The sequence below is a fragment of the Crotalus tigris genome, unplaced genomic scaffold (genome assembly GCF_016545835.1).
Source record: "Crotalus tigris isolate CLP2741 ecotype Arizona unplaced genomic scaffold, ASM1654583v1 scf7180000019245.846064, whole genome shotgun sequence".
Taxonomy (NCBI): Eukaryota; Metazoa; Chordata; class Lepidosauria; order Squamata; family Viperidae; genus Crotalus; species Crotalus tigris.
The window spans coordinates 408,081-433,088 of NW_024097453.1; the positions used below are offsets into that span (position 1 = coordinate 408,081).

Below are 25,008 nucleotides of genomic sequence, written 5' to 3' on the forward strand. Positions count from 1 at the left end.
ACGCTCATGTATTGACATAGTATGCCAAAACAAACCACATTAACTTGATGGTTTAACTTAAGACTTAACTGTTTTGGTTTAACCATTATGAATTGTAAATTCTGATTTAGGATTTAAGAGAACTTTACAAACACTGTCTCTGTGCTGTTGCTTCCATGTAATGTGCTGGTATCTGAATGTATTCGGGCGAATAATTAGATACAGTCTATTCACACTGAAAATAGTTTTATTTTGATATAAGTCAGATATTAGGTACATTACAAATTAAAATTTTGTTTATTCCTAACCATAAATGTACAGATAAATAAAATAAGATCTCTTTTGTAAGATGCCATTCTAAATTTTAAAGGATTTTTGTTACTGGGCATCTTTGATAGATTTTTAAAGCTTAATTTTAAACATTATCAGGTCTTCCAAGAATTAACACTGAAGTCCATTTAGATTTTTAAAGCAGACAGAACAGGTCAAGCAAATTCTAAATGTATTTACTTGACAATAAATTTATACTCGCGGAGCCCCCGCCAACTGAAACTTGCATATTTAATCAAGTTTTATAAAAACTTATGAGCAAACTGTAGTTGTTATCAGATTGCTTTGTGAAAGATTAGCAAACAGTTAAGAAATGTCTGTTGGTAAGACATCTCTATTATTTAACTTTATTCAAATGGAAAATATGTATAGTTTTTAGAAAAAAGCAAATCCACACAGGTTTTAATTAACAGATTCTGTAAGAACTAGAGGGTAAAATCTTAATTTTCATGAGCAGAGGTTTGCTCCTACAACCAAACTTTTTTCTTCCTCTGTGCTACATGAATATCTCCCCCAGGAAATTTGTCTAGAACAGATTTTGACAGAAATTTCGGAAAAAAGAATGGACTTGTTCTTAGTTCTGATTGTATATCATCCAGTATGTCCTCCCATATAGAGACGTACAGACATTTGAACATATCTGAAGAACCTGAACTAGCACTAAAATTGGCTAATTACATGATATGAAGCCATAGATAGAAGCTCTTATTGCAAACTATCATTATGAGCATCGCTAATATTTACTGATGAATTTGCACACAACCTTTGCAGTGAGCAACCCACCATTAAGGCAGTTTCTGTTTTTTAATTTTCTATTTGCAAGTGATCAACAAATTTTGCTCATGTCTCCTTATATGCATTATGTGGAAGCAAAGACATAAGCCAAGACAGTCTCATTGCAGTGAAGGTTCAGACCTCACCTCTCAACTAATGTATCCCAATTGAAAGTGGGCAAGATTATCAAGGAAAGAAAAGGAATGGCAATTTCCAGGCATTTTTTCTTGTTATGACATCCAAATCCCTACTACTTGTGCTACTCTCTGGACATATTTAGTCATACAATATTATACAATCACAAGTTAGAGGTATGATGCTAGGAAATACAGCAATACACAGATGCATACATAGTCATTTATAAGAGCAGCAGTTCCCAAACCAAAAGACTTTGGTGCAGTGAAAAGAAAACACATAAGCTAACAAAAATAAATAAATATAAATATGCAACCTTAACATAATCCTTAATGTAAGGCATATAATTTTTAAATCAAAATTGTAACAAAGCTGGCATATTATCTAGAGGCATGCCGTTATTTTGCAAATCAGAAAAGCTGTTGTAATATTAATATTACATAGGCTATAGATAATCTGAATCTTTGGGGCCCTAATTTATTAGGCACTTTTGTAGAGCAACCTGTATTAATTTCCATGGGGCTGATTTGGAAAAGCCCATCCAGAAACCTCAGCAGTTGATTTGTGTTCACAAAAAGCAATCATCCATGTTTTAGAATATGCTTAAACTTTCATGTAAGGTTGCTATTAATAGAATTTTTATTCTTGAAAATAATTCTTGTACTGCAAGATCTGCCTATTAGATATGATTTTCCCTCAATTGCTCCATTTACTTTGATGGATTGTTTCTTGCCATATTAGAAGAGAGCTTTTGATATTTGTTTTAAATTATTTTTAATAAGAAAGTTTTGTATTTTTTAACAGAGGAAGCCTATTTGGGCTTTGTTAAGAATTATGGCTCATTAAATCATAACCACATTGTCTGGTGTAGTTATACCTAATGCCTTGAAAACTGGAAACTGTTGTATACTGCACTGTTTAAAGCAGTGAAACAGAGATTGTAATGTATCCAACTGACATTCTAAAGAAAGAAAAAAGAGCTTGCAATTTTTTTTTTAATATATCAAAGCAACTTAAAAGAAGCCAGTAACCCTTCCACTCATGAAACATTTAGGCCAAAGGAATTAAAAATGTCTTAACCAAGTGTCCCAAACTTAAGTAACCTGTAGTACGGAAAACAGAACTGGACAAATTTATAAGAGAACTATAAACATATCTTCCAACTTTTTGTTCATTCAAAAGAAGCTTCATCTTTGGTTGGAATAGCTGTGATGGTGAAAGACTTTTTAAAATTATTTTTCCTTTGTTGTTTAACTAAACCACTTTTTTTTCTTCCAAAACTTAAAAACATGATTTGGTAATAAAACGAGTAGATTGAGATTCGGGTGTTCATGGAAATGATTTAACACTTCTGTACCTGGCAAAATTCTGTCATCAAATTTATAGCCCTTGTGGCTATTTTCAACTAAAAATAAAAAGTGCAAAGCGATCAGGTTATAGTCCAATTAAATTGGAGTGTGAAAGAACAGACTTTCTTAATAATGAAGATAAAACTTTTAGTAAAATGTCATTATAAATCCTGGTTAAAATTATAGTTGAAAGCTATGTTTAAAGTGAAATACTGTCCATGTTTTCCATCATTACTAATACTATTTAATATGCTTTCCACTTATTAATCCTAGAGGAAAATACTTCTAGGAGAATAAATGTTCTTGAAAGTTGAAGCTTAATTATATACCAATTTCATATAAAGCAAATATTATCCCAATTCTAGAAACCTAAAGGAAGGTATGATGCAAATAATCAACATAATTTTCTATATCCTTATTCCTAACCAGAGGGATAAATACAATTCATAAGTATAAACATTCTAGTATATTGTTTGCATATAAACTAATAGGGCTAATTAGTCTGTTATGAACTAGTAGTTCACCCTTGGAGATCCAAAACTCACATATTATTTGAGAAAAAGTTCCACTAATTTCACCAAGTTTTACTTGGGCTTTGGATTAAGAGACACAATTTGAACAAGCAGGCTTTCTACTACTCTTACTAGCAATTTCCCAAACACCTGCTCTTAAGAGATTAAGATGAAGTATATTATGAGGTGCAGCAGGTGAGGAGAATCAATATAAAGAGGAGTGTCACTTTAAAATACAACTTCCTAGAGAAAATGCACCTTTAGATCTAAGCCCATGGATTCACTATGGAAATGTTAAATGAAAATCTTGAAAATCAACTACCAAATGAAAGTTACCAAGTATTTTTGATGACCATAGAAGTTTCTTTTATCTTCATTCAGCTTACCTACTGGTTAAACTTCAGGTTTTGAAAGCTTTCTTATCCCTCCATTCCCCCTCCCCCCAAGTTTGAGCTTCAGTTTATCCCAGTTCAGGCTCTGATTGCTTGGCCAGAGACTTATACAAATGTAAAATGCTCCTAGAGCACCCTCTGACATTCTCAATAGCTGTGTATGCGCGTTATTGGCCAACTAAGGTCTCAATCATAAATCTCTGTGCAGAATCTGTTAAATTCCTGTATCATGAATGCATTTAACTTTGGATTACTTGATTTGTCCAAGTTTGCTTAATGATTTTTGAGCATGCTATTGCACAAATTTATCACACAACATTTAATTAGGCTTCTGTGCTGTTCCAATATCAGTGAAATTCAAATAAAAATAATCATGTGTGGATGTTATAAAACTATCTACTTTTGCAATCATTAATTTACAGAAAACATAGAATTCATAATAACATATTTACTTGGAATTAAATGATCATTTATGAGATGTTGGGATACCTAAATTGATTTTAGAACCAAATTACAAAATTTTGAATATTCAAATTTTAAAAATTTGATTTACCATTACTTTATTTTGCTATTTCTATCCTTTATCATTTCTTCCTATAAGGAAGGGTCAGAGACCAACGCTGGTGCGTTCGTATAGAACTTAAAATGATAATGGTACCTGTAATTTCAGCATAAGATTAAAAAAATAATTCTGCAACTCTATGAAGCCTGAGTGATCTTCAAAATAAATCAAATTCATTAATGAAATAGATAACTAAAATTACAGGGAATCTGTATTGTTTATTCCTCTATAAAACTGAAGACATAACTAAAATAGTTTGACAGAATCTTATATATACTATTTGTTCAACAATTTGATTGCAGATGAGGGAAAATAGATTACAGTAGGCTTGCTTTTTTCAGTGAAGCTCATAACTGAATTTCATTTTGAAATTAATTCAGAACAACAAAGAAACTTGCTAACTAAAAATGCTATGATGGGAATGTTCCCAGAACGTTTTTTTAAATCCAAAACTCATTTTACATTTTTCTCTTTTTACAAAAAACGTTGAAGTACTATTAAAATAGTTCTGAAATAATGTGGCTTTATAATTATCTGTTTAAAAGAAAAGCCCTTCACATATTGGTTGGGCTTTTGTTCCATAGCAATAATGAAACTGTTCGTGTGACCTTATGAGTCAAGACTAAGCAATTTAAACGCCACCTATGACAAATTACAAGTTTTCAAAACTAAACTTTATATGCAACAGATCACAATGCAAGTTGTTTCAATGAAATTATTCTGAAGTACCATCTTTCAATTAAAAATGGCATCTTTATATTACAATGATCTGCTGATTCATTTGAAAGCTACTTTCTAATCTTTCCCACATTGGCTGCCCTTAGAACAAAGTATACAAATTAATAAAAATAAATATTTTTCCATATTAATTATATGGTAGCTTATAAACATACAAATTCATTTCTGAAATTCCAAGTCTTGTCTTTAATTCTTGCAAAATCACATTAAATTTAAACTGGCAAAAGTGATTATATAAGCAATATTTCATATATGATCTTTAGAAGCAGATCACTTTTATCATTAGTTCTACCCTTCATATACATATGGCCTGAAGAAGATATATTATGATTTTAACTCACATCCTTGAACAAGACCATGGCTTCTATTAGTATTGATAATAATTCAGAAATAAGGTGAACCAAGTAACCACAAAACAAAGGCACAAGGCTGAACTTTAAGAATAACTTTCTTAACCAACTTCTGATAGCAAAACAGGACCTGGAGCTGGTTAAAAACACTCCAAAATTATTGAATGATTATTTTTAAAAAAATAAAAATCAAACTGAGGAGTTTGAAAAGCAGCTTTTGCTTAACTGATTTCTTTTGGAACACCAAAATATTCTGCTATTAGGAACTCATGTACATTCAATATACAACATTTCTCTTTTCCAGCATAGATCTTAATTTTGTTAACGAGGAGAAAATAAATGAAAAAAGAAACCTAAAACCTCTATTTCTTTAGTTCCATATACCTGACATCTGAATAAGTAATAATGTAGTCATATTATGTATTCCACCTATTAAAACTTTTAATATTCTAAATGCCTTCAGATGTCCATAAACATTTTATATACATATAAGTAATTGTCTCACATATATTTACATGCCAAGTATAATAAGAGAACCACTACTTCTACGTCTCTAGTGGAGCAGCTTGTCCAAAATGTTTTCTTTCTTGTGGAAAAGTTCACAGAGGTTTTGGGAGTAAAATATAAAGAACAATTCAATGATGTAAACCATCTTTGTCCTTTATTTCAGACTACATAAAGAGGCTATTAAATAATATTGAAACTTTAGGGTAAGGTTTTTGGAAATAGCTACAGAGTGAATTTTTTACATCTCTCCTTTTCACTTGTCATGATGAAATAGTATTTTTCTTAGAAAGCATGTACGTCAAGCAATATAGGTCAAAAATTTAGCTCATCCTCCTCGATAGATGCTGGTTAATCGTTCTAGCTCTTTGCAGTTGTCCATGGAAATAGCTTCTGCTTTCTTTCGTAGGCGATCATCCCGATATACTTTTGCTGCATAGAGTAAATCGGTTTCTTTAAAAATAAATGGAAAAAATATGTCAGAAAACCAAATTTAAACAGACCCCCCCCCCAGTCTAGGTTCTTCCACATATTACCAAGTAACAAAACTAAGATGATTTTTATCCAAAGGGTCTATTCTGCTTCATAATCTATTCACTTTTACATGCAAACTATTTGTATATCTGTTTTCATTAAAAATAGAAATGAAGAAAGGAAACATTATCATTCCATTAAATATAGTTTGTACAGATCTGACAGAGAAAAAGATGCCCATCCAAATTATGGAGAATGGAAATGTTGCTTTGACCTTAACCTTCTACGTATTGCTTTACAAATATTTTTACAAATTTGCTACTAAGATACAAATTTACATATGGATTTCTGCATATCTATCAGAATCAGTTATTCAACTGAATACAGAAACTACCCATTTGCTTGAGCTGAACTTCAGTTTATATCTCCATTGAGTCAAGTGAATTAACTATAAAAGAGAATTACTATAGGTGTTTTCTGAAACTTCTGGTTGACCTTATACAATAATTTTATGTAATTATTAAAATGTGCATTTTAAAAAGTAAGATAGAATTCTGCAAAAAAGGATAAATAAATGCAGAGAAATCAGTAGAAATTCAAGTCTACTTTCTGAACCATTGATGAATATAAAAGATACCCTCAACTGTACAGCACCAAAATATTAACAAGGTTATAGCCTCCTAATTTCTTGCCTAGCAAATAACAACTCACATAGTGATTAAACTTATAACTGAAAGGTACCCAAAAAACCAATTTTATTTAACCACGCTTGAAAGTGGCTTATAAACCACTTGCTTATGCTATCAGTTATTGCTATTGATAATTGGTATTACTACTGGAATCAAGTTCAAATGTTTCATTGGGAATTGCTGCAGAATCGTGCATCCTAAGCAGCATGGGACCATGCTTGTTTTCTCTTCATTAGAAACATATGTCTTGTGCATACTTCCCTGTCTTTACCTGGGGAGTATATGAAGAGAGGAAATAGAATTGCCAAATCAAAAATGGTTAGTAAGGCTTGGCTAAGCATCTTGACTATAATTTTCAATCTAGAAGAAAAATGTCATTCATCAAACTCCTACCAAATGGGATTCTGTACAAATCCTTTTCTTCATCAGCATTCACTATGTTGTCTGAATGATGACAAATGCTAGTAAAAAATAGCACTGAACTCTTACAATTACCAAAATGTTAAAAGCTATGCTGCTCGGAAGAAGTTTATAGAATGACTGCAAGGATGCAATAGCAGCAAGGAAAAATGCTTCTTGGCCACCAACACTGCTATGTTACAATGCTTTAGAGCAGTGGTTCTCAACGTTTGTGTGATGGCGACCCCCGTCACACAAACGTTCCGCGCATGCGCGGCACTGCGCGCATGGGGCCGCTGTCCCATGCGCGGCGCGCATGCACGCTCCGCCCCATGCGCGGCGCGCATGCACGCACCACCCCATGCGTGGCGCGCATGTACACATCACCTCCATGCGCAGCACGCATTGCCCCCATGCGCAGCACGCATGTGTGGCGCCGCCCCCATGCGAGGCGCGCATGTGTGGCGCCGCCCCCTGAGGGGAGAAAATGGCGGATCGCCTTCTTTGGCGACCCCCGAAAAATGGTTGATCAACCCCAAATGGGGTCGCGACCCATAGGTTGAGAACCGCTGCTTTAGAGGAACTGCTAGTTTACATGATTGTTTACATGACCTTCTCAAAAGCTTTTAACTCCATTTGCATTCTAGTACTTTCAAAGAACCAAATTAAAAAAATTAACAGAAAGCAGTTCTACAATAAATTAGTTTAATAATATACATAAGAACTATCAATAGTGGTTCAACGTTATTATCCTCATACCATATTTGAAAAAAGGCGGGGAGGGCAAACCAAGAGAATCACGAAGGGATGGTGACTGAGGTAAAATAGAATTGGAAATTTTGTAACTGATACATGGAATTTATATAACTTCTAGTTTTATATAAAATACCAAAAAGTAGTGCTGGAAGAATTCTGCTGTTGTAATCTCTGAGAATTCTGGATAATTTGAAGGGATGTTCCCCTCCAGCATTGCTCACGGAATTTGCCAATAACTCTAGCTATGTTTGAGAAAGTGTTTAATGTCAGCTGTAAAACTTACTTTGTTGTCTTTCTTTCCAACAGTTATTTCGAATATTTGAGACATAGTCTTCTTCCACACTCTTTTCCACCTTTTGCAAATTTGGACCTTTGTATTCATTTTTAAAGTCCTTGTTGACATAATAAACCACACCCAGATTTTCTGTCTGCATCTGGATTGTCTGCCCTGAACTCCTGTAAAAAGATTTCCATATCAATTGTCAGCATGGGTGAATACTTCAAAGTATCTATAATGTATGTTATTCATTTACTGTTTAATTTCCAAGCAAATAATTATTGTTGCAAATCCAGAAATCCACTAATATTGCCTTATTCACTGCCTCAATAATTATGAAGCCAGAGGCACGATCTCAGCATGCAACTGGAATCTAGCTTTTAATATGGCAACATTTGCCAATTACTGTTATGTATCATTACATTAATCAAGTAGTACACACTTGGCTATCAAAAATACGAAATATGAAAACCATTTGTTTAAAACGATTCAACTAAAGTTGATTATTTCTCACAATTTTTTTCCATCCCCCGGAATTCCAATTCCAAAAATCAAAACATTTGATTTTAACACAAGAGTGGCATGTAACCTTGGAGGTATGATTGGTGGCTTGAAGATGCTCCTTCACCTTTTAAACTTGGTTTTGCTTTTTTTAATCATGTTTTTTCATGTGAGTTTTATAGCTTTTATCTATAAACTACCCAGAGTCACCTAGCTAGTAAAATTGATAAACAAAATAAAACAAAACCATAGAATGTCTTCTGTAACTTTTCCTCTCATGCTCAAGACATTTATTTAGGTACATTATCTACCAATACCATGCATAGAGTACTACCGAGTAGACCTGGATTTTTAATTAGTCGTATCAGATTTTTAGATCAATATCTACAGAAATGTACAAAAGGAAAAGATTGCATTTCTCCTTATTACAAAATAGCGTTATTACACTGATTTGATGCATATAAGAGAAAAAAAAAGTTGCTATAAACAAGACCAAACAATGTAGAATCAACAGAATGATTTTTAAATAGCAATTTTACAGAAAATTTGCTCTTTTGCAAAACATGAACAAAGAGTCTTGTGTACTTTTAAGTATTTATGAATATATTTTGTGAACCACAATCCATTTCAGGTTCATCAAATATAGTACCAAAAATTAAATATCCTATATTCACCCAGTTGTTATTATAAGGACAGGGCCCAAGAGGGAATAAAAGGCAAGAATGGTAAAAAGAGATGCAAGAAATAAATGAGAATTATTTATAGACAGTGATTGTTAACGAAGTAGGGGCAATAAAGATAACTATAAAAGTATTATTACTTACGATCTTGGATATAAGGAATAAGGAGGATTGGATACCATCAACTGGCTAAGTAAAGAAACAAGGATCAGCACAATAATTGGCATCAACTGAATGAACATGGAGAACCCCCCCTGGAAAACAAAACAGAAATCAATGTAAAGAACTGCCGGATATGTGGTTTTTTTTTTTAAACTGAAAGGAATCTATCCAGCCCACAAAAACTAATCAGAAACTGTGTACCTGTATCAGATCCCTATAAATTTTCTTTAAAGCTTCTGAAATATGTGCATCTTAATAAATCTTGTGTTATTAATAATCCACGATTTTTAAATTTAATACTGTTTAACTGTAACTTATAAATGTTTTAAATCCATTACCCTGTATTTTAAAATAGGCTTCCTTAAAATGTGTTCTAATTTCAACAATCCAGTTTGCCAAATAGACATATGTAAAGTGTTCTGAGTTCAAGGAATTCCAAATTCAAAACACCATTTAGACCATTTTGCAGGTCTTCTGAACTTGAAACATTAAGTTTCCTTGACATAATGGAATTTTGAAATCAGAACCTTTGTTATTAATGCCCATAATTAATGTGATCCAGACTGAGAAAACAGTACAAATAACAATCTACAAAATCATGGCTTGAAACTGATCGAATATTGTTTTCCCATATCACTAAATAGCCAGATTCCAGAATTCTACAGCTTTTTTCAGGCTGCAATATATTAAGGTGATCAGATAAAATCTTTGAAGAATTGTTTAAAGAAAGGTATGGTTCTGCAGTAGAAATGTCCTTTTCAAATCTCTGTATTAAGCAGAAGTCTTCCCTCCCTCCCTACAGCCTGGGGTGCTTGGGGGGGACACCCACATGAGCTTTATACCTACGAACCCAACATTTAGATTAGACTATATTAAATTTATTAGCATTTCATTTTTTACTTGCACATTCATTTATTAAATGTTACAGGCGTGCCTTTTTTAAAAAAAAAAGTTTAGAAAATTTAATATACAGAAAGGCATCCCAGATTAGACTGAGGAAATAGTTATTCAGAAGAAACTTACATCACCCCTTTCCTCTTCTCTTTCGTGTCCGCTATGACGATGCTGATTATGGTGACTATATCCAGACCGTCCGTTAGAAAAAGAATGTACACTTCCTATAAACAAAACCAGATGGAGTTGATAGAATTTAAATACAAAATTAATGTTTTAGAAACCTTTCATTTGAATCTAGGAATGGCAACCTGCAGAACCCCCTTCAAGCACAAATCTGTTTGATGCTATTTAGGGGTAGAAGACATAAATAAATATAGCATAAACCTTAAAATAGATTTACTGTAGCATAAAAAGAAAGAAAAAATCCTTAAGCTATCTTCTGTCCCTTAATTGCGAAGAAAATCCTGAAAATGTTGCCATTAAACTGTATGGCATTTCCTTATCCATTCTGCATACAATCTTGCTCACTGCAATTCTCAATCTCAATTGTACAATTTCTATGGTTGATCAAAAAGTTGCCCATCCTTGCATGAGGCAATTCAATTGCTCTAGTTTTGTCCTAGAGCAGTTTTATAATTGATAATGTTAACACACACAGTATTTAATTAATTTGTTACGATGCTGCAAATGAATGCTATTTTAGGATAGAGATTTAATCAGTTTTATGACTGACAAAAAAAAAAAGTCTGAATGTTGTTTTTTAACAGCTAAACAGACCTGTTGGAAAGGCTCCTCCAAAGAACATGTTGAAGAGGTCCTCTGGGGTAATATCGGCTTCACATCCCCTGTGGAAATTAAATCTACCACTGCCTGGTTGATTGCAGGGGTCTTCGCTGCCTGTAAGATCGTACTGTTTGCGTTTTTCTGGATTACTTAACACAGCATAAGAGTTGCCAATTTCTGAAAAGAAAATGTAAAAGAAAAAAAAAGGAAGAAAAAATCTGAAATGAATACAGATATGACTACTGCTGTCCAGCAACTCAAAGTGTAAAAAATGAATATGTTTATATCAGAAAGCAAAAATTAAATATAGCATGATTTGCAATATCCTTTTCCACACATCGCAACAACCATGCTGTTGAAAATGCAGTGTGTGATTTGCTGCATACTATATTTCGGCCTTTTAGGAATTGGGGAACCCCACCCCCCAATAAAAAGTTGCTGCAATGTTATCACCATTCCTGTTATCTATTTCTAAAAATGTGCATAGCCTGAAGGGCTTAGTTTTGTAAAGTGTACAAAAATTCTTGAGATGATGGAAGTTCTATTTTGTAACAATTTTATATTGTTTAAACTTACACTCAACTCTTTTTATTTAAATTGCTTTTATGTTTATTTTCTGCACACTATTCTGGAAAATGTGGTAAGTTTCATAAGATGCCAAAAGTAAATACCAGTAATGAAAGTCAGAAAGAATCACCATACAAATGAAGTGTTAATCTTTCCTGAGATATAACAAACTAATTTTTGAAAAGCTTTTCTTTGGAAGGAAGGTGATGGATAGATTTTCTTGCCATATCTGATCACATTTTGCTATTTAATTTAAATATTCTATAAACCTAGAATTCCTAAGATATTTTTGTCTTCAAAAAGCATTCTTCCTGAGATGTGCAAAGTTATATTAGATCTTGTTTACCAATTAGAACAACTAGAGAGGCTGATTTAGGTGTAGCTAAATTTGGTTTAAAAACTTAAAAGTACTGTTTTGAGAGATTTAGTGTTATTTGGTTCCAAAGTATTGTTCCAATTTCCAGAGGGAACTCTGGATTTAGTAGGTGATCAGCGAGAAGTGCAAAGCTGATTTTCTCCACCTTATTTGTCTTTCTTCTGCTATCATTTCAGCATTTTCTTTGAATGTACCTTTTGACAGAACTGGTTTGATAAATTTCATTCATGTATTCAGAACTTAAAATGTAGTAGCATACAGCTTATAATTAATTTTCTTTTGCCAACTCAAGCAGACTAGTTTCTTTGAAAAGATTGAGTATGCTGGCTAGAATCAAGTATCCAATAGTAGAATGAAAACAAACAGGAGTACTTGTCTGTAAGTGGTGCTGACTGAATTTTCCTCATAGAAGAATTTACAGGTCAATTGCCTCATCCATCTTGGGCAAACAAAAAAATTGGATTGAGCTTTTATCCTCACACAAGATTTTTTAAAAAATGCCATTAGAATATATTTCTGGATATATCCTACTTTAAAAAGATGTATAAGTAACCTAATCAGTAAAGCACCAGCAATAGTCAGTTCTGCCTTGGAGTATTTTCTTATAAAAGAATAATGAAATATTACTTTTAAAAGCTTCCGTTGCTCCTGGTGCGTGATTTTTGTCAGGATGAAACTTCAGAGCAAGCTTTCTGTAAGCTTTCTTCAAGTCTTCTTCACCTGCATCTTTTGACACTCCAAGGACCTCATAGTAATTTTTACATTTTTTTATGCTGCAGAATAACAAGAAGCAATTCTTCAGAGACCAAGCTATAATGCACATTAAATCTCAAAACACAATGCGAGAAACTTATTGTTTAATTTTCAAGGTTACATAACTTTCCTACTGTTTCTAGAGCTGATATTTTTATCTTAGACTTCATGCTTATTTTAACAGGTATGTCGTGGCAGATATCTATGGCATTATGATTTCAACCAAATCTTTATATCTGAGATGCACGTGGCTGTGATTAACAAGAAAACCACTTTTCAGAAGTTAAGATTTATTCAGATAGAATGATTGGGAAACAATTACTATTTCTATTTTTTTCAAAGACTTGCAAATATTTAAACCCATACCTAAAAATATGTTTAATATTTATAATTTATTTTCTTGATAGACTACTAACACATCTAGAAAATAACAGGCACATCCAGATCCAGTCACTTGACAAGTTATATGAGTTGTATTTTCAATATTATTAGTATAATCTTCATTATTAATTATAGTATTATCAGGTCAATGATGCAACAACTAAGAAAGATGTTTCAAACACCAGAGACTATAAAATAAAAGAGTACCTAAGGGATAGATAGCACAACTACTTTTCAAGAATGGACCAGAATAATGAAGACAATTAAGAAGGAAAGGTTTCATGTCTTCTCCCTCAGTGAAAGAGCACTTTTACCTTATTGTAATACAAAAAGACTTTGCTTTATTCGTAAAAAAAAAATCAATGGATTAGGATTAGTCAGAGCAAAATTGTAATCGTTACTATTTAGTTGTGAAGTTGCTTTTTCTTTATTAGAAAACTAAGTTCATTTTTTAGAAGTTTGCAAATGAAACTTAGCTCCTATGATATTATCAGATTTCTTTTGCACAACCAAAATGAGCAGCCCTTTGCTCTCATTGCATAACTGCTTAATACTTATGCAATCAGTAAAGAGTTATTGCATCTTTCCCAGCTCCCACTTGTCACTGAGCAACACTCAGTTGAAGAGCTACAACAATCTGAAAGGGAGCACTGTCTCTTGTGTATAGGACACAGAAGACGGAGAAGAAAACAAGCCTACGTTGGGTGCTTATATTTGTGCCTACCAACACATTATTAGAAGGGAGGAGAGCAAAATGGCTAAACTCAGGCACACGAATTGATCAGCTGCCCTATTTTCTCTTACATTTCTTACCATTCAGAGACTGAGCATGTATTGTTCCATGTATTGTTGGAATATCTTTAAAATATTTTCTGCTTGAAAACAAGACAAACCAATGTTGATGTGACAATAAACAGTGTTAGATTACCTTACATTGATAAAGGTAATGTAAAATTCCTACTCAGTTACAAAACTCACTGGATAACTTCATTCTGCTTACTACCATATTATTCCGGGTTGCTCTGACATTAAAATCATTGTAGTAAAAAACATAATTTCCCTAAACTTGTTGAAAAAGGAACAAACATGTAGCTAGTGTACAATAAAATAATTTAAAGCACACTTTTGAATGCCCTTCATCATTAACTTTCTTAGCACCTATAATTTAATTGCATTCTGCTTATTTTTTACTTTACAAATGTTATCCCATACATGCCTACCTCCTTTTGAATGCAGAAATGCAGAAATACTCCGAAGGATAGATGTGAAGAAGATCAAAAAATAGCTTACTTAAAAGTATAAACAATTTGTCCTAGTTCAGTTTCAGATAAAGCTGTACTAATGTGATTATAAACAAAACTTAGTAGAATATACAAAAAATGAAATAACATATATCCATAATTATGAAATATGTATGTTCAAAATAAAGTCTTCAATGTAAGAAACCATTCAACATATTGATATATGTATTGTAAATGCACAATTTGTTTATAATGCAAACAAAAGCTCTAGTGACAAGTAAACTATTCCAAATTGTATCAGGCTTTATTTGATATTACCAAGACACTTTATTATTAGTTTGTCAAACGACATGAGTCTGTTCAAAAGGTGAATTCATGAAATTAAGTCATGCATAGGAGCATTTAGGTCAGTGGTTCTCAACCTGTGGGTCGGGACCCCATTTGGGGTCGAACGACCATTTCACGGGGGTCGCCAAACAAGGCTCTCCACCATTTTTTCCCCCTTTTCTTTGGCCACGGCCCTGGCACCCGGTGATATATAAGTGGTTGGGGGGTCACCACAACATGGGGAACTGTATTATGGGGTCGCGGCATTAGAAAGGTTGAGAACCATTGATTTAGGTGATAAAAGTTTTTCCCCAAAGCACTGACTTAAAAACAGCACAGTATCTTGATTTATACCAACCTCCTGAAAACACAGCGACACAGGCTGCAATCGGGTACTTTTTAAATTACCTATAGGCAGCATTGCACTAGCATTTTTAGATGAAGTGTTATAGAGCAATCAATACCTTTGTACTCCTTCAATTTGCTCCTTGGTGTAAGTCTTCCCAACTTCACCTGCAGCAGATGCACTGTTGTCCTTCATGTTGTTAATTTTACTTTTATCATTTTTATTTGCTGGTTTTCGACAGTGAGTACCATTTCCAGCTGTACTCCCATTCTTCATAATTGCCTCCAATAATACTAAAGAGAAAAAAGTGCAAATAAAATATTCAGATATTTCCATGACTTATGCCAGTTCAATATTCTTCTAAGAGAAGATATAAACGTCAAGTATTTGTATAAATAGCACTGTACACTATTTATAAGAATGAAGTTTTCTGCTCCAATCTTTAGTAACATAGAGACATACATTAAAAAAAAATCTGACTTTTACCTAATTATAGTACTTGCTTTTGCTAGCACAAGTCTATATTTACCCAAAAGTAATTATCACTGAGTACAATGAGTTTATCCCCTGAGTAAGCATGCATAGATTTGTACGCTTACACATTCTTGAAAGAAACAGCGAAGAATATCAGCCTCTTCACTTACAATAAAAGTAGGCACTGCCAATTATCTTGCAGACATTTATTTGTAAAATTTTATACCTAAATGGTTGTACAATCGTTTAATACAATGTAGATCACTGTAAAAGGTATGTGATAATTTATTATTGAAAAATAAAAAGCATATTAAATATAAACAATATATGTAAAAGCAGCCCATATTCATCAAGCTAGAAATTCTGAGAGACGGAATGCTTGAGAAGTTTTTCATATACAGTGGGGCAAAAAAGTATTTAGTCAGCCACCAATTGTGCAAGTTCTTCCACTTAAAAAGATGAGAGAGGCCTGTAATTGTCATCATAGGTAGACCTATGAGAGATAAAATGAGAAAACAAATCCAGACAATGACATTGTCTGATTTGGAAAGAATTTATTTGCAAATTATGGTGGAAAATAAGTATTTGGTCAATATCAAAAGTTCATCTCAATACTTTGTTATATATCCTTTGTTGGCAATGGTCAAACGTTTTCTGTAAGTCTTCACAAGGTTGGCACACACTGTTGCTGGTATGTTGGCCCATTCCTTCATGCAGATCTCCTTTAGAGCAGTGATGTTTTGGGGCTGTCGCTGGGCAACACGGACTTTCAACTCCCTCCAAAGGTTTTCTATGGGGTTGAGATCTGAAGACCGGCTAGGCCACTCCAGGACCTTCAAATGCTTCTTACGAAGCCACTCCTTCGTTGCCCGGGCGGTGTGTTTGGGATCATTGTCATGCTGAAAGACATTTCATCTTCAATGCCCTTGCTGATGGAAGGAGGTTTGCACTCAAAATCTCACGATACATGGCCCCATTCATTCTTTCCTGTACACAGATCAGTCGTCCTGGTCCCTTTGCAGAGAAACAGCCCCAAAGCATGATGTTGCCACCCCCATGCTTCACAGAGGTATGGTGTTCTTTGTATGCAACTCAGCATTCTCTCTCCTCCAAACACAACATGTTGAGTTTCTACCAAACAGTTCTACTTTGGTTTCATCTGACCATAGGACATTCTCCCAATCCTCCTCTGGATCATCCAAATGCTCTCTAGCAAACTTCAGACGGGCCCGGACATGTACTGGCTTAAGCAGGAGGACACGTCTGGCACTGCAGGATCTGAGTCCCTGGCAGCGTAGTGTGTTACTGATGGTTGCCTTTGTTACGTTGGTCCCAGCTCTCTGTAGGTCATTCACTAGGTCCCCCCCATGTGGTTCTGGGATTTTTGCTCACCGTTCTTGTGATCATGTTGACCCCATGGGGTGAGATCTTGTGTGGAGCCCCAGATCGAGGGAGATTATCAGTGGTCTTTTATGTCTTCCATTTTCTAATTATTGCTCCCACAGTTGATTTCTTCACACCAAGCTGCTTGCCTATTGTAGATTCAGTCTTCCCAGCCTGGTGCAGGTCTACAATTTTGTTTCTGGTGTCCTTCGACAGCTCTTTACCATAGTGGAGTTTGCAGTTTGAGGTTGTGGACAGGTGTCTTTTATACTGATAACAAGTTCAAACAGTTGCCATTAATACAGGTAATGAGTGGAGGACAGAGGAGCCTCTTAAAGAAGAAGTTACAGGTCTGTGAGAGCCAGAAATCTTGCTTGTTTGTAGGTGACCAAATACTTATTTTCCACCATAATTTGCAAATAAATTCTTTCCAAATCAGACAATGTGATTGTCTGGATTTGTTTTCTCATTTTGTCTCTCACAGTTGTGGTCTACCTATGATGACAATTACAGGCCTCTCTCATCTTTTTAAGTGGGAGAACTTACACAATTGGTGGCTGACTAAATACTTTTTTGCCCCACTGTATAAGTAAGTGTATACAGGTAGTCCTCAACTTACGACTACAATTGAGCCCAACATTTCTGTTACTGTGAAGAATTTGTGAGGTGAGTTTTGCTCCATTTTACGAATTTTCTTGCCATGGTTGTTAAGTGAGTCACTACAGTTGTTAAGTTAGTAAGTTTAAATTAGGATGGTAATAAAAGAAAACCAAGGATAATTAGAAAAATCTGTGCTATATACCAATTAGAGTTTAATTATAATGTATTTTAATATTAACAGACTTGTGTAAACATGAACAATGCATATATGAATGAAATTTGAGATAATGAAGTTATTTAATTTAATCACATATCCCTGGGGTAGCCAATGCAGTTATACAATTTTTAATGAACTAAATGAAACATTTACATTTCTATGCTTGCTATTGAGGTGTTAACATGATGGAACTAAAAAACCAAAGTATTATCTATACAAGGATATTTCTGAACTAATGAACTATTTGGCAATTGTCTTAACATTCCCAATTTAAAATATATTAATTGTAAACCGTTTCTTGTTTTAGTAAAAAGATTAAGATACAATCTACTGCTATATCCTGAACTTCATACGATTAACAGCTTATCGAATACATTTAGCACATGATGAATTCCTCTTCTTGTCAACCTAAGGCATCCCTTAATATTTTTATTCATCCATTCACACAGTATGCAATTAATAGTTTGCTTATTTATTTGGTTGATTCCCTGATATACCATTCTGTTTATACCAGGGTTCAAGATGGCACTCTTTTACTTTTCTTCACACAGGTAGTCCTCACTTGGATCTAGGGGTTAAGGCATCAGACTACAAATCAAAAGACTATGAGTTCTAATCCTGGCTTAGGCATAAAAGCTGCCTGGGTAACTTTGGGCCAGTCAGTCTCTCTCAGCCCACAGTCAAGCTTGGGCAGCAAGCTGATTAGTCAATTTCCCTCACAACCAGTAGATCAGGGGTTCTCAACCTTGGCAACTTTAAGACTTGTGGACTTCAACTCCCAGAAGCTGGCTGAGGAATTCTGGGAGTTGAAGTCCACAAGTCTTAAAGTTGCCAAGGTTGAGAACCCCTACAGTAGATCAATACTCAGCTGATTAAAAAAAAATGCAGGGAAAACACCAGGAAGGAAAAAGCTAGTCCTCACTTACTGACCTCAGTTGGGACTATCAACTCCAATGCTAAGCCAAGTGGTTGTTAACTGAAACTTCACATGACCAATTTACGACTGCTGCAGCTCTTAAGCAAATCACCATGACTTGCGACTTACTGTTGGCTTCTGCATTGACTTTGCTTGCGGGAAGCTAAGTAGGGAAGGTTGCAAATAACGGTGGGTGTTACAACGATTGTAAGTTGCCATTCTAGTTGCCAAGTGCTCCGATCATTTCTATGAGAACATGGGGATGTTGTGACAGCCTCAAGTTCAAGGACTGGTCATAAACATACTTTTTCAACACCACTGTAATTTCAAAGAGTCTTTGAAGAAACAGTTAGAAAACAATGACTAGCTGTGAGGTGGAGTGAAATAAGAGAGACTGACTGCTCCAAAGACATTCAGTGAGCTACTGTGGTAGATGGTGAACTAGAACTTGGTCTTCTGCTCCTAGTATATGTTTTAGCATATACTATGCATGACGATTTAAACCAGCGGTTCTCAACCTGTGGGTCGCGACCCCATTTGGGGTCGAACGACCATTTCACGGGGGTCGCCAAACAACACGATCCGCCATTTTTTTCTCAGCCGGCGCAGGGGGCGCCGCCGCGCATGCACACTGCACAGGGGCGGCGCATGGGGGCGCCATGCATGCGTGCTGCACAAGGGCCACCACCGTGCATGCGTGCCACGCAGGGGGCGCCACCGTGCATGCACGCCGCCTGCTCATGACCAGGGTCGCCGGTCTCTAAAGATTGAGAACCACTGATTTAAACCAAATTTCACTTTAGCTATTCCATGTTTTAAACAACTCTTGCTGTTTGTAGTATGTTTATTAACAGCTCAGAAAGTAAAAATCAAATGAACAGAATTGAAATTATTATTTTAAATTCAAACATTTTTCGGAGCTCCAAATAATGATTTAAGAATAAAAAAGAGAATATCTGGAACATACCCAATATTTTTTCTTAATACATTATATTCTCTTTTCTCCCTTCCCTTTGCCAAATAAAGACCATAAAAGAATAATACATTTTAAGCAATATCTAGAATGAAAATGTTAATAAACCTTTTTACTTTTATGATGCCTTTGATGTGTTTCAACAATTATATGAATCTTTAATTGTCAGTTGATGAATTTGCTTGACTGTGAAATTGCAAATTTAGTCATTTCTTTGGATGTTATATTATAGAACTATGCTAGGGTTTGGCTGAATTTATAAAATTTTCTTGGTCTATAATGACCTACATTTCAAGGTTGGATCTCAAGATAAAAGCGAGTACGAGTCCTTGCACAGCAAGAACAAAAATTTTTTTTGAATCAAATGAGCTTGAAAATATTACTGAGACTAAGGCCATATGGGATACAAAAAGAATTTCTGCAATCCCATTAGCTTTTAACATAAATACATATTGCAAACCAGCTGTTTACGTGAGGAATCATTAACTGAAATTACCAACCATTTACAGGCTTCTGTCATCATGTTTTTCCTCACCTAGAGTTCTTCAGCTTCCACCATTTTACCTGATCCTAATATATTTGTAAACATCAAAGCTATGTGGATTTATTTCAAAGCTAATATAACATGTTATGCCATTCAGTTCAGCACTGTTATTTGCAGAATGTCCTTGTATGATCAGTCAGAACGATGTAAAAATAAAGTATCTAATGGCAGTTGGATTTTTCTCTGAAACACTGCTATGATCATTTACACCAGGCATGCTGGCTGAGGAATTCTGGGAGTTGAAGTCCACAAGTCATAAAAGGGTCAAGTTTGAAGACCCCTGATTTACATCTAGTTTAAAGACCCAATTTCAGTTTACTGCAATTTGCACTATGGTTGTTGCCAGAGTCATTGGCTTTAAGCAACATTGTGAAAAAATAAACAATCCCTCATGAATCAAAATAAAAAAATAAGACAATCACAGAAAACTTGTAGGTTAAGCTAAAACAGGTGCTTTCAAAAGATAACTTAGTCATCCACAATATTCCTGAACAAATTTGTTCATTTGAAAATTCAAAAATTCAAATCTAACCTGCTTCTTCAGGTTTTTTTTTAACTATGAGGCTTTAACTACATGGCATCAAATGAGTGAAACAAGCATACAGTATTCCACATCAGGTATCTTACTTAAATGGGTCATTAGAGTAACAGTCCTCAACCTATGTTGTTCCACATAATGGCAGCAGCAATGTTGACAGCGGGGGGAGGAGACAGTTTCGCACATACAATCTAGCTCCCATCATGCGCAAATGACGTTTCACAAGCTTGCCCGTGGTTTGCATGTCTTGGTTCCCAATAGGCCATGGACTGGTACCAGTTCACGGCCCAGGTGTTGCAGATCCCTGATTTAGAGGTCAGTGACAAGGGTTAGGGTTGGATTCATGGCTCCTGCTTGAAGAGCAAGTGGCAACTCTGGTTGGAAGAGTTAGTTGCTTCCTTTACATTTCTTTTGATATGGGAATGAGTCACTTATAACACCACCTTTCCCCGGTTATATTGACCAGTCTTGTTGGATCCAGCAGGAGAGGCATGCTCTGGGTTTCATCTATTCGATAGTATCAGTGGGAACCAGGAAGAGAGCCTTTTCTGTCTTGTCACCTGGCCTCTGGAACAGGGATCCCCAATCCCCGGTCTGTGGACCAGTACCGGGCCGTGGCATGCCAGCAACCGGTCCGTACAAACAAGCAAAGCCCCATCTGCGAGATGCAGGCAGCACACAAACCATGCACCCTCCGGTCCTCGGAAAAACCTCTCTCCAAAGAACCGGTCCCTGATGCCCAAAAGTTTGGGGACCTCTGCTCTGGAATATCATTCCTCTGGAGAGGTTATACTTGCTCTGACCCTAGAGGCCTTTCATAAGGTTTTGAAAAAGGTTTTGCTACCCAGCTTGGGTTCTTGAATATTTGGTCGAGCCTGTATCATAGTTTTGTTGTATTGGATGGATTTTTATCTCAGTTGCTGTATATAGTATATTATTTGTTGTTATGTTTTTAATCTTGATTTATTCATTGTTACCCACACAGATTCATACATTGATGGTGGTTGCACAAACTGAATAAATAATATTTTTTTCATATATTGTACTTCTGCATTTCATCTATTCAGCCAATATCCCACAGCCTATTTATATTACAAATCATGCTATTCTCTAAAAATGTTTCTAATAATAGTTTGAAACTGACTTGAAGACTAGAAAGCCAATAGTGAAGGTTCAGCAGATAGGAAATTAGAAATAAATCAGTAATAAACCAGGAAAATAGAAAATAGGATGGAGCATCAGCAAGGAAAAGTGGGAAACTGTAATTCTACAACCACACTGAACATATACAGTATCTTAAACACTTAAGTTCCTATTTTAAAAGAATAAACTTTCCAGCATTAGGGCTACCAAAGACATGCTTCACACACGTGGAACTCTGCTTCGCTGCTTTCTGTTTTCCTTTTCCATGACCAATAAATGTGAAATATTGAAATAAACATGTACATAAAACTTAGGCTATCTTGCTGTAACTATCTCACATTCATGGGTACTTTGAACACCTAAATATCACTACACTTTACCATTCACCTCTGCCAAATACATAAAAAACATGAAACCTCTTAACCAATTTTAATGCCATCCTGAGTGCAGATTTCTCTTTATTGTATCTAAAGTAATCATGGCTACATTTATAAGATTTTGTCAACAAAACCATATTGGCCAAGGGAATGGAAGAACAGAGGACAGTGAGTTATGTAAAAATTAAAACCAAGAAAGACTACTACAAGGCTGTAGGACTAGTCATCTTCTCATAGGAGGGTGGAAAATAAGAAAGTTGCAAGAACATTAGAGTACGGTATTTACCCATAAGCATGGTTCACTGAATACTGATGAGGTTGCACATTTCATTACATTAGTGGTTATGCTCACATGAAATAGCTATCCACAGTTAATTTAATCAATTGAATTGTTTGCTTTAGTAGTTAAAATGTTAAACTAGAAGCTGGGGAATGTGAATTTTAGTCCTTTCTTATGCCAACTGGCTGACTTTTTGTGCCAGTTACAGAACTGTTTCTGTGGGATAACCGGAGGTGGGAGCACTATGTACACCATCTTAAGTTGTATAAAATAAAGGTGCAATATAAATCTAATAATAAATACTATGGTTTAGTTAGATTACCCAAATTTTATGGGCTCATAAAACACACACCACTAATTAACTAACAAACTGTCTTTGTTAGGTTACCATTGTCCTTGTTAATGTAGCATTCTTTGCTAATATCAGGATAATTTTGATATTATCAATATTAACTATCCAAGATAGTTTTGGCACATTTTGGTCAATATGCCACAATTGCAACCAAAGTCAAGTTTAACCCCCAAGCTCACGCTACTTTAGGCAAGCTAGGATCTCTAAACTGAAGATTATTTTATAAGCCAATAAGAGCTTTGGGCCTCCATTCTACCAATTATAAGATAAATACAAATATACAAATACATTTAGGATATAAATTTATGAATAAGAGTAAATGGGTAGACAGGAAGATGAGGACTTTAAATGGGGGTGTTGAAATGGTATCTGGCCACAGTACAAGGAAAAATTGTTTGCTCTTTCATAACTTTCCTTATCTCAGACGGGAATACCATAATGAGTTTGTATGTAAATTATGATATATCACATGACAGAATCTTCACAAGGGAATACCTAGTTCAAATGCGAATTTACTATGCAATCTAAGATAAACAGCTGTCTCAGCCTACCTCTCCCTTTGGGATAGAAATTGTTTGAATTCAGTTTTTAAAATGTGCTTTGGAGCACGTGGGATCATAAAGAAAATACCCATGTACAACTCAATTATGAAATCCTGGGAAAAGATACAGCTGCTTTAAAGAGTCTCAACCAGTCACTATGCTCTAAAGAACTTTCTGGAATAAAATCTACAGCTATCTCGCAAGGTCACACTAGCCACTATTAAAATAATTTATTGAATGTATTAGTGTTATCAGGATTGGTTTCTCAAACAAATGCACTTGCCATCCTCAATGATCCAAATCCTTCTCAGAATAGGTGGTAAATAAGCAGACCAAGATGTAATGTTCTATATAAGCACTCTGAGTGGCAATGATAACAAAGCTGAGTTATATATCTCATTAAACCATAATATGATCTGATTTTGGCTTACAGTATTGCATGAACAAGCCAAGATGTTGCTTTTAGGACATTTACAGCTTAGGGGGTTGAATGTGGGTTAGTCAACATACCAGAGCTTATCTAAGAACCTTGTTAAAGAGCCCCGACCGATACTGATGAAAGCACCCACCGGAAGCTTCTGCTTGCTTCTTGCTCTCTCTCTCTCTCATCTGGTGTAAAGAGCCCAAGCCAAGGCACCCAGGGAGAGAGAGCGAGCGAGAGGCCTCGGGCCATCTCTTAACCGAGACTGACGTGTCTCAAGCAGCGGGATGCTCTGCAAGGAAAGGGCGCAGGGCTGGCTTCTACCAGCTCCCCGCTGGCCTAAGGGCGACCTGTGCTTACCCTTGGCGGTCTCCGTCGGATAGAGCTTCTGGGCCTTACTGAGGAAGCGCAGCGCCCGTTCCCGGTTCCCGGTTTCCAGGGCCTCTCGTGCGATTCCGATGCATTTTTCCGCCTCGTCCCGGTTCCCTTCCATAGGCTTTTCTTTCCGCCGCCTCCGCCCGCCGCAGCGCAGAGAAAAGGAGCCTGACGGGGCCAGAGCTGCGGGGCCAGCCGGACGGGCGCCGAGGGAACCGGGCGCCGGGGCTGACTCGGCGGCGGCGACGACGACTTCGCTCGCACGGCCTTAGACTTACTTTAGGCCGCTGCCGCCGGCGCTCTTCCGGTACATCGTCCTCCCTTCGCCAAGGACCCAGTTTCCACAAACGTCGCGCCTGAGACCCCGAAGAGTCTAGGCCGACAAATAGCAGAGCCGCTTCTGCTCCTCTCGCTTCCGGGAAGTTCTGCAGCCGGTAGCGGAGCTGTCTTTGCGCACGCGCAGGGACTGCCTGGATTAAAATGCCGGTTCTGTGCGCTGCTCGGTCGGTTTCACGCAGAGCCGGTGGCGGGCAGCGCGTGAGCGACCACGAAATCACAGCCCACCAGTCAGGCCTGCTCCGTTTGACAGGCCTCTAGAGTTTTAAACAAATCTACTTTGTTCAACGGTTCAATTTCTAT

At 35.8% G+C, this 25,008-nt stretch overlaps 1 protein-coding gene across 2 annotated transcripts; it reads right to left on the reverse strand.

The window, feature by feature from the left end:
- Positions 1-208: 208 nt before the first annotated feature.
- DNAJB14 (DnaJ heat shock protein family (Hsp40) member B14) lies at positions 209-24,817 on the reverse strand. Of its 2 annotated transcripts, none has more exons than XM_039361290.1 (8): positions 24,355-24,817; positions 15,353-15,527; positions 12,814-12,959; positions 11,238-11,420; positions 10,587-10,681; positions 9,546-9,655; positions 8,223-8,399; positions 209-6,078 (listed from the first exon to the last, which is right to left on the reverse strand). In XM_039361290.1, the coding sequence occupies exons 1-8, from the start codon at positions 24,485-24,487 to the stop codon at positions 6,039-6,041; spliced, it is 1,059 nt and encodes a 352-aa protein (XP_039217224.1). In that variant the 5' UTR covers positions 24,488-24,817; the 3' UTR covers positions 209-6,038. The 2 variants fall into 2 exon arrangements, with proteins under 2 accessions (XP_039217224.1, XP_039217223.1); XM_039361289.1 differs by having other exon boundaries at positions 8,227-8,399; positions 24,355-24,815.
- Between the last annotated feature and the right edge of the window lie 191 nt (positions 24,818-25,008).